Genomic DNA, 11,194 nt, shown 5'->3' with positions numbered 1-11,194 from the left:
GGACAAAAATGTGTGTGTGGAGAATTCATTACAATGTCTGGCTAGTGCGTTCTCAGTTTTATGTCTTCTAATATTATATATATGTTCATATATTCTTTCTCTTAGCCTTCTATCAGTCTTACCTACATAGAACGCTGTACAATTATCGCACTGAGCCAAATAAACAACTGACTTAGAATTACAGTTGTACCTTCCTATTGGTTTGTAGGTTTTACCATTAACTGTAACATTAGTTCCTGTTGCTATATATTTACAATAGTTACAGTTCTCACATCTAAATGTTCCAGGGGATCTTGCCATACTGGTAGCCTTAGTCTCCAGTAACTGCTTCATATTCCCACCTTTTCTGTAAATAATTACAGGAGCCTCACCCAATTTTTCTTTCCACTCATTTTCTGTTTGCAATAAATTCCAATACCTCCTCAATATATAAACAATTCATCAACATCTACACTAAACTGGGTAATAAAACTTCTAGTATAGTTCATATTCCTTCCTTCCTTACAGTCTTTGTGTCCTTGATTATCATGGGTTTAGTCACTGCGTACTACCTTTCTTAAAATAGGGGTATATACCCCTGATTTCTTTTTATTCTATACCTCACACACCTATTCTCTCATCAAGTTTGCAGGGTAGCCTCTGTTAGTAAACATTCTACTCAATGAAATACATTCTTCTTCAAAGGCATCTTCTTCCGTGACGTCATGTCGTCAGGGGTACAAAACATGCAGCCAACGTCATTACATCAGTTTTTCTTGGCCCAGATGTCAGGTGCCCCCCTAATGGGAAGCAATTAAATCTATAAATATACAAGGTTATACCACCAACAAAAAAGCAAATACACCAAAAAGCTTTTAAGCATTGAAAAGGAGAGAAGAGGTATAGCCAAAAGAAGTCAGGGGGCTGGAGGGAGAGTAACCAGGACTGCAATAGTGAATACACTCGAACATCTCCATTTATGGTAAGTGTACACAACTGTACTATGTTCTTTGTGTTTCACTGTTGCAGTCATCACATTTGGGTTGATTCCCAAAGCTAAGGATGAGAGGAGGAATTTAGATAGCATTAGGACCAGCTATAAGGCCCTGCAAGACTGCAGTGGCAAAGCCAGCTCTGGATTTAGAGAAAATTGGCAAATGGTAATGCTTGGTGAAAGTATGTACAGAACTCCAGGCAGCAGCTTCTATGATGTTCCTGGTACGTATGCCTCTGAGAAAGGCTGTAGAGGTAGATGCAGCCCTGGTTGAGTGGGGTCTGATCCCCTGTGGGATACGTTTTCCATGGTGCTTATAACAGAAATGAATGCAATGGCCTATCCATTTGGAGTTGGTTTGCTTTGAAATAGCCTTCCCCTCTGTCCCTGCAGCAAATGCCACCAGCAGTTGTTCAGATTTCCTTTGAGGTTTAGTCCTGTCCAAGTAGAATCTAAATTGTCTGTGCACATCTAAGGAGTGCAGTATTCATTCCCCTTTGTTCTGTGGATTAGGAAAGAAGGTTGGCAAATGAATGGACTGATTAAAGGCAGCACTGGATACCACCTTTGGCATGAAAGAAGGATTGGTCCTGAGGGACACCCTGTCTGCATGAAAGATGATGAAAGGCTCCACTGCCATAAGGGCCTGTTATTCAGATACCCTTCTTACTGAAGTGATGGCTAAAAGGAAAGCTGTTTTCCAAGAAAGGAATTTTAAATCTGCAGTAGCAGTTGTCTCAAAAGGAGGAAGGGTGAGTTTCTCCAATACAAATGTAAGGTCCCAGGCTGGAGTTGGAGCTCTCCTGGGTGGTCTTAAATTGTTGGCCCCTCTGAGGAACTGCTTGAGCAGTGGATGAGAGAAGAGGGGAGGTTCTGTGTTATAATGAGCTGAAATGGCTAAGGTGTGAATTTTTATTGAGGAAAAAGACAAGCCCTTATGAAGCATCTCAGTTAAGTATTGTAAAATCTGAAGTAAATTGGGCACGGCTGTGCTCATTCCTTGAGACTGGTTCCAGGCACAGAATCTTTTCCATTTTTCAGCATAAGATTTTCTAGTACTACGCCTCCTTGCCTCTAAAATGACATCCATCACTGGTTTACTGAGGGATGGTAAAGGAGAGCTTAGGTAATTAGCCAGGCTGCTAGGTTCAGTGTTTGAAGGTGAGGGTGAAGAATTTGGTTCTCCTGCTGAGACAGCAGGGTAGGAGTCTGAGTCAGGTGCCATGGGGCCACCAGTGATGCACTGCGCAGGAGGGGGTACCAATGTTGGTGTGGCCAGTCTGGTGAAATCAAAATCATCTTTGGTTTGTCTTGTTTGATCTTTAGTAGTACTTTGGAGAGCAGAGGCAGAGGAGAAAGGCATAAACTGATAGGTTTTTCAGGCTGAAGGACAGAGCATCCACTTTCCAAGCTTGTCTGTGGGGAATCCTTGTGCAAAATTTATCCAATTGATAGTTCTGGGAGGAGGCAAACAGGACTATATCTGGGCTCCCCCATTTGGTTGTCAACATGTTGAAAATTCTTGGTTCCAGTTTCCACTCGTGTGGGTCCATGAGGTTTCTGCTTAGTCCATCTGCCAGTGTATTTAGTTTTCCTGGCAGGAACTGAGCTTGTAGATGCACTTGGTAGCTCAGGGCTGTGTTCCACAATGCCATGGCTAGTCTGCACAGGGGGTAAGAATGTGTACCCCCTGCTTATGTACCACATAAAAGTGGTGTTTTCCGTCTTTACCATTAATTATCCCGGAAGAATGTGGTCCTTGAAGGCTGTTCGAGCATTCTGTACAGCTAACATTTCTTTATGATTGATGTGAAGGTGCATTTGAATTGGGTTCCATTTGCCTGAATGCACTTCCCTGCCAGATGCGCCCCCAATGCACAGTCTGATGCGTCTGTTGTTAGGGTTTGGGCTGCAGGGGGTAGTATGAATGGTAGTCCCTTGTTTTGGTGGCAGGCATCTGCCCACCAAAGGAACTCTAGACGTAGGCAAGGAATGATAGGAATCACTGCTTCTAAATCCTGAGAATGTTGACACCATAGGCTTTTTAGATACCATTGTAGTTTCCTCATATGCAGTTTTGCATATGGAATTAGAAGAATGCAGGAGGCCATGAACCCCAAGGCTTGTAGTATTTGCCTTGCAGATAGCAGGGTTTTTGTGGCCATTTGTTTGAAGTAGGTTGTCAAGTGAATTTGTTTCTCTGGCGTGAGGAAAGCCATCTGGGAAGTTGTATTCAAGCTTGCTCCCAGGAATATAATTTGTTGACAGGGTACCAGGTGCGAATTATTTTCATTTATGGTGTACCCCAGACAAGTTAGCACCCTTTGTACAAAAGCCAGATGATTCAAAAGTATGTCCTGGTTTTCTGCCTGAATTAGACAATCGTCCAGGTATGGGTATATTTGAATATTTCTTTGCCTGCAAAATGCAATGACTGGAGCTAGGCATTTTGTAAATACCCTGGTACTAGTTGAGTACACCAAAAAGCTTTTAAGCATTGAAAAGGAGAGAAGAGGTATAGCCAAAAGAAGGCAGTAGATAAGCCAAAGGGCAGTGCAGAGAACTAACAGTGCGTGTAGCCTGCTTTGAAGCGTAGGTAACTTCTGCAAGATTCCCTAATTGGGATGTGCAGGCATGCTTCCTTTAAATCTAGTGTTGCCACCCAGGCATCTTTGCTTAGCACAGGAAGCAACTGGTGAAGAGTCAGCATCTTGAATTTTGGAATCACCAAAAAGGTGTTTAGAGTAGACAGGTCCAGGATAGGATGCCATGAATTGTCTTTTCTGGGTACCAGGAAAAATCTTGAGTAGAAACTTGTCCCTTTTCCTCTTCTGGTACCAATTGAATAGCCCCTATGCTTAAGAGAGACAGTACTTGCTTTTGGGCCTCTGCCCACTGATTTGGAGGTAGATCCGGCCAACCACTTGGAGTTGGTAACGTGTGGAATTGAAATCTGTATCCTTGGGACACTATATTTAAAACCCATTTGTCCTGGGTAATGAGTCCCCAATTCTTTGCATGAAGTGCAATCTTTCCCCCCAAAGGGGCAGTCAGTTGGGAAGTGCTTGGAAGTTTTAAAAATAAGTCATTGAGACAGTTTACCATAGGGGGGTGTTTTATTACTCCCAGATTTGGAAGTGGAGGCCACCCACTGCTTAGTCCTATGCGTCCCCTGGGACTGAAGCCTGGGTGCTCTGCTGGATCTGGGTTTGGACTGAGAAGGTCTGGAAGAGGCAGGAAAGGACCATTTCTTAGAAGGCCAATGCCTACTAAATCTTGGAGGTTGTACTTGTAAAAAATCTTTAACAGTATGCATAGATTTAGCTTTTTCCTCCATCTTTTTAAGAACTTCTTCTGCCTTGTTGCCAAACAGGCGGTCCTGATTTAAGGGAGCATCCGGTAATTTCGCTTTAACAGGATCTGGCAAGGATTGCTCCTTAAGCCAAGCATGCCTTCTAAATACAGACCCAGTTACCGCAGCCCTGCAAGATGCCTCTAGTGAATCAAAACCACACTGCAATGTATGTTTACCAACTTGTTCAGCAGAATGCATTAAATCCTGTAAATCCTTATTTTCAGCACAATCAGGAATCAACATCATTTTCTGTTTAAGCAATTCAGTAATATGCTGCTGATACTTTAACATATGAAACTGGCAATTCAAGGCCCTAATGGCCAAAGTTGCAGAAGTGTATATCTTCTTACCCCATCTATCCAGCACCCTGGAGTCTCTATCAAAGGGGGTAGGATTTTTGGCAGTAGTAGCTTTAATGCCCTTGGGTCCCTGTGAAATGGTTTCAGGATCCGCAGTAGGATTTTTGAAAAGGAACTTGTGAGAGTCAGGAACCCTGTAATATCCATCAGGTTTTCTGGAAGCAGGAAGTAGAGTCAGGGGCCATGCTACATTCCGAAAAGGCATCAACAATGTCCAGTACAGGAGGTATAGCTAAAGGCCTGTGCTGGGGCAGGAGTAAGAAATCCCTAAGCCTCTTTTTAGAATCAGAGAAATTATGACTTTCCCAACGAAAATACTCCCTGAGAGTATTCAAGGTTTCAACAAAAGAGAAATCCTCGGGGGGGGGGGGGGGGCAGAGGGAATATAGTCCTCAGCATCAGAATCCTCAGAGGTAGATAAGAGTACATCCTGGTCATCAGAGGAAACAGAAATTTCAGAATCCTGGTCAGAAGTATCATAAGCAAACTCAGTCCTAGGTCTCTTAGAGGGGGAAGGTTGGCTTCCCCTGATTAAAGTAATAAGGTCTTCAGCCATTCTTATCACTTGTTTTTTAGGCATAGAGGCCTGACCATGCAGTCTGGGCGTCAGTTTTCTAAGCATGGTTTGAGTGTTAGGCCTTGAAGAAAAAGATGGCGCCGGTGTAATATGCAAGTCAGTAGGCCTGAATACACCCTCAGAAGCCGGTGCCTGCACAGCGGCTTTGGACCCATCCAAGGTAAAGACATCCACAGGTTCCACAGTTGAAGCATCTCGCGGCATACTAGACTCTAAATGGGTCTCAGTAGAGGCTTGCAAATCTGAAGAAGCGGGTATCAGGAGCTGCGAAAGTGCCTCACTGAGTACCGGCAAACTGGGTGGCCTATCTGTCTTTATCTTTGCGTTTTTTTCAGAATGTCGGTAGTGGGATGGCTTACCGAAGACATATCAGGATAATTGAACCATGCACCAAAATATTTAGAAGCACAAATATACCAACGACAGATAGTTCGTGGTTTAAATAAGGCACAAAACCAACAGCGAGGTACGTCGTGGACAGGTCCTAGGCAAGGAATACAGTACGAATGAAAATCTTTATGAGGTATTTGCTTTCCACAAAAAATGCAATTATTTCCTTTTATTGACATCGGTTTAGAGCAAGAAAAAGTTTCCCCAATGGAGTACTTAGCTTTTAGTTGAAGACTTCGGTTCTGAAACTTGAAAATGAAAATTTCAGGAGTCGGCCGACCGGCACTTGCGAACTGCTTCTGCTTCGGGCACCGCACGTCAAGAAAGACTGAAGTAATGACGCCAGCTGTATGTTTTGTACCCCCGATGACTTGACGTCATGGAAGAAGAGACAGCAACCAACGTAGGACCCAAGACTTTGTTAATTACGCCGACTGAGGGCTACTGCAAGCAGATAACCAAAATGTGATGATGACTGCAACAGTGAAACATGAAGAACATAAGATTCCAAAAGAAACTCAGGATATTGCCATGTGCATGCAAGAGACCTCGTCTCTTGACCTTGTCAGAACCTTCTCAAATGCTTCAAAAGCCAAAGCCGAGACTGAGATACCACTCTGCATCAAACCATTAGATTAATTACTAGCAATAAAGATGAATGAGAACACTGGCTGCTACTCTGTGCAGTATCCAAAGCACATGCTGGAGGCTGCAAGAAAGGCAACAACTGCATCTAACAAGGAACATCTTACACTGTTAGCTGAGGAACTACATTGCCAAGATGAAGTTGGACATAACTATTTAGATATTGCTTTACACAGTGATGTATTCTGGCTGCAGGGACATGAAGTGTTGTGAATATGTGATCTGTAAGTGTTATACTGCATAATCTTTATGATCTGGATTGTTAAATGCACATTTCTATATTAGGCATATTTGATATTATAGTTGTCTGTATGATTTATGTGTTTGCGAATATTTTATAATTTTCTTTAATAAAATGAATAATTGTTGGGGTCTGTAGGGTGAGTATACATTTCCCCGCCCTGTCAACAAATCCTGCTGTGTAGCATTTGAAGTTATAAAGTGCCTGAACAATATAAAAATTTCCATAAATATGTGCGTACATGCCTGTGTGTAATCTTACTAAATGATGCCCTTTGTGCAATTGAACAGATCTGAATATGCATAGATTATACTAATTATGCGCTCTGATTGCCTCTGATTCTCTCCTCTGAAGGGTGATGGGTATGCCGGCCACGGCTCACTTCTCTGTTCTGAGACTGCAGAAGTAATAACTAACCGTGGGTTTACTTGTTGCGTTGTAGTCATACAAAATGAGGATTTCTTAGGCATTCCAATAAAGCTAATTACCCACATATTAGTAGCTTTACGGAATGAATAAATCTCACTTGTTGCTAATGATGGTGCTTTCTAGAGAGGACATTTCATTGCTTTTCTTTCATTTTTTAAGTCTTTATTTTATTAATTATACTGAAGAATAGCAGCTTGCAGTGCATTCTGGTATCTGACTTTTGTTCTCTTCTTAAATCAAAGAAAAAGGCCACACCCTTTGAGACAAACCATCCTTTCTCAAGCCACTGCAAATGGAAATATTTGGGTACTTCCATATCTCTCAAGTGTATTTAATAGACTCTGAGAAGGTGTTAAATTGTGATAAGCAAAAGGAGGCATTCAATTTGGCCCACTAATAAAATGGTATTGACTAAATTAGTATCTGAAATGAAAACAGAACATCTGATAAAAAACATGAACAATTCAAACAATATAACTAGTGCAAAATGCAAGAGGAGGACTCAACAAAAAATGAGTAAATACAAGCGTTAGAAATGTGACAATAACGGAGAATACTAGATCACAGAAGTGTGTCTGAATCCTGTTTAAAATTTACTGCTGCAATGTAGTTTTGCAGAAATGTATTCTTACATGAAGGCTACAATTTTTGTACCATTGTTAAGTAAATTAAAGTTAAAATAAATCATGCAAAAAGAACTGCTCTTACTAAAGCAAAGCCCATTTGGATACTGCTTTTTCATGTTTCTTACTAATGTAGAAATCTAATAATAATACTAGAAAAGCACAAAAAATCATATCCCTCAAATTTTGCCCTATCGCTCGTAAAAGTTTTGATGTTTTTAGTAAATCTCTAAAGATTACTGTCTGTCAGTAATGCCAGATGTTAGTTTCTAACTTCTTATTGTTCAGTTGATGCAAACCATTCTGTGGTATTAACTTCTTAAATGAATTACAGTACTACTTAAACCTGCCCTTGATTTTGTCTGCTTATCCCCCCATTGTTGGCTTTGTCCAGAAATCTTGACAAAAAAAGATGAGAAGCAAAAAGCTACTATTGTTACTAAAGAACAGCACATTTTACTATCATTGTTAGTTTTACTTATTTGTAGCTTGTGTTTGTCCAAAAAGTACTGTGCATTAATATTAATAGTAAAGGAAGATAACACTTCCAATACCAGTATTTTTACTGGTGCAAGTGAAACTGGCATCTGCATATGTAACTGTGACACACACACACACACACACACACACACACACACACACACACACACACGGTCCAGTCTTCTCCACTACCGATGAAAAAACATCCCAGACAAACCAACTACTCAGTAGTGGAAAATGCAGTCAATCAACCAATAATACAAGCTTGCAAGATAAATGATGGAATGAGATTGTGCAATGGTCTTTGGGGGATATGACTAAGTCAATGGAATCAATATTTCACAAGGAGAACAAACCCATATTCTATGACTTACCAATCGCCCATATTCTGAGACTGTGACTTACCAATCGTATAACATTCTCTGAAGAACGCCCAAACTGTCAGCAGCTAAGTACTGTATGACATATGTAGAATACCCAGCCACACTAAACAAAACTGCACAACACAGCTTCTTCTTAGTTTCTTCGCCCAAACTACAACGCTACATCTAAGTGCTACAAAAACATGACAGACACATACCCAAGACTTGTACTACCACAACACATAAAAATTATGTACTTATCACATCATTAAATCCTTATAATCCACATTCATCACTTCATTTTTAAGACTGTTACATTAAGCAGCAGTTATCTCGGCACCTACCAAACTCAAATTTCTTCCTTCCATCCCACAATGCACCAAACTTTCCCCACTTCTGCAGACAGTCTTCCTCTCATCTTTTCCTTTACTAAGAAATTTGGCAATATCTTTATTATAAAGGGCTTGGGTATGATTAACCATGTCTCTCTGTGGGCAGAAATGGGATGCGGACAGTGGTAGGGTGTGAAGTGGACAGATGTGGGTCATGAAGCTCTAACATTACAGCATGTACAAAACTTTCATATCTTACATGATCCAGTCCATCTACATGAAATTCAGTACACAAGTCCCCAGTCACTAATGCTGGGTGGAATCATAGCATAATACCATAGAAACTGGTGCCTCCTAAGATCAACGTGGATGTTGAGATCACATCCAGTTTTATAATGTCTAGCAAACATGCAGTGAAGTCCATGATGCACTTTTTCAACACCCAAGGCCTTTTCTTTTTCCAGTAGCTAGGGTCCTAAGAGTGAACTAAATTAAAGTAAAATCTAACATAGATAAAAAACGTTAGGCTAATTCAAGGCCTCCCTTAGGTGTGAGGGGGTGGAAAATAAAATGAAACTACACTACTATGAAAAAAAGCTGCAAAACTACAACATGTACACCTATCATTAAACTTACCTAAAAAATAAAAGAAAGAAACTGCAGTACTCATCTGCTGTTAAACAATGAAAACCAAACATTGCAAGCTAGGTAGTACCATGAAGCTATCTAATCCCTTGTAAATGAGATCTGAACAGGTATGGGAAGTGTGGTGCATTACAGGAATGAGGGGAGGAGTTTGAGCTTTGGAATATTGGAAATTGCTGAGATAATTGTTGTCAGCGGCTACCAGTCCCAGAAGTTGAAGTGGATGGACTGGATCATGTAAGATCACGTCTTCCAGAAACTTCTTAAATTCAAACAGAACTTGTACGAAGTAAGCTATAAAGTGAGAAAAAAGCAGAATACAATATATATTTTTTTCAGTTCAATTTTGTTTAATGTTATACAATAGAATTGTTTGTAGACTTCTTTCAAAGCCATAGGATTTAGCTACTGTACATATATATATATACACACACAAGACAAAGGATAAAATCTGCATCAAAGAGGAATGCACCATCATGGTACCCTTTTTATTTTTGTTTGATTTTACTCTCCATGTCCTAGGTTATCTGTTAATACTTGCCACAATGTCGTATGATTTTCTTTTAAGGTCTATCTCCATCAATGCTGTGGAAGCTGTATGTTCAACTGAGCAGCCTAAGAGGTGGTATGCTTATTATAAAACTAAAAGACCAGTGAGAACAGTGGAAGGAAAACTGACCTTTTATATTTACTTACATTTTAACTTGTTACAGTTTACCTGGCAAGTTGTACATAATTGCACTTGTGCATCTGCAATTCTGTATTATCTAAGATGAAGGATATCTGTATATGTAAACTAAGTTATAAACCTTGACTGAAGTGTACTGATGTCTCCAATCACAGAAAAACTGCTATGCAGAAAAACAAAACAGAGTAATGCAGATTACAATTATGAGTATGCCACTAATGGCAACTGACATGCCATCTCTGTTGGCAGAGAGGGATAAAGCCTTGATAACAACCCTAGGAGTTCCAAATCTGACGAGTGTCTCTGGTGTCTACTGGAGTTAGCTCAGGAAGGGTAGCTGTATCCATTCTGGTGCGACAATTCAGGTGCAAGGAGGGACAATGCTCCTTAGAGGAGAGGTGGCAGACACAGGAGCAACCCTAGGAATATGTGCAGCTCACTAAGCTGTTTTGGGGTAGCTTTCACTGTAGGTGCACAGAAGCACACAGTCATAAAGGGAAGGCATGGTGGCCCCTCAGTGATGTAGGTCACACATCCCCCTTCCAGGAATGGGTTAGGCCATAAACAGAAAACCCCCGATTGTTGCCTGCATGATGGTTCATATGGGTGACTCTTGCCCTAGATGGATGAATGGACTGACCAAGAGAAATGGAGAGCTCATGGTCAACAGGCAAAGGGGGGGGGGACAAATCACAGAGAGAAAAATAACTAAAAAGCTACCTTTAAACTCAGCACACTATCATTTTTTTGTTTGATACTGGCACTCCACAATGTGAAGAATTTTAGATCATCATAACAGATGCAATCTTACGGTTTCTGTAAAACTGTACAGAGTCTTTAAACTTGTAGATCATTGTACATGCCACCGCAAATTTATTCTGGTAATCTCCACAGAAAGCCATGGTCAGTTGTGAGAAGTGCTGAAACTTAAAAACTGCAACTCTTAAGAAGAAAGCCAACACCAGTCCAGGCTCTGAAAAACAGACAAAAAACATTCAATTTACATTCACAAAACATCCCACAGTAAACAAGAATAAGTTAATTCACAAAGCTGTATGAAAATCATGTTGCAGTCAATGCAGACAAGGAGAGGAA

General features: G+C 40.7%; 1 protein-coding gene across 3 annotated transcripts in view; it reads right to left on the bottom strand.

The window, feature by feature from the left end:
- Nucleotides 1-9,740: 9,740 nt before the first annotated feature.
- The window catches only part of CHUK (component of inhibitor of nuclear factor kappa B kinase complex), a 1,226,492-nt gene continuing 1,225,038 nt past the window's right edge, over nucleotides 9,741-11,194 (bottom strand). For all 3 annotated transcript variants that reach the window (XM_044056797.1, XM_044056796.1, XM_044056798.1), the window contains exon 22: nucleotides 9,741-11,072. In XM_044056797.1, the coding sequence (XP_043912732.1) occupies nucleotides 11,043-11,072 (30 nt within the window). In that variant the 3' untranslated portion in view covers nucleotides 9,741-11,042. The remainder of the gene's footprint in view (nucleotides 11,073-11,194) is intronic.

This window comes from Protopterus annectens, chromosome 14.part0 (genome assembly GCF_019279795.1).
Source record: "Protopterus annectens isolate FY-2018-M chromosome 14.part0, PAN1.0, whole genome shotgun sequence".
Taxonomy (NCBI): domain Eukaryota; kingdom Metazoa; phylum Chordata; order Ceratodontiformes; family Protopteridae; genus Protopterus; species Protopterus annectens.
Note: the sequence above shows the minus strand (reverse complement) of the source record. Positions and strands in the feature narration are given on the sequence as shown.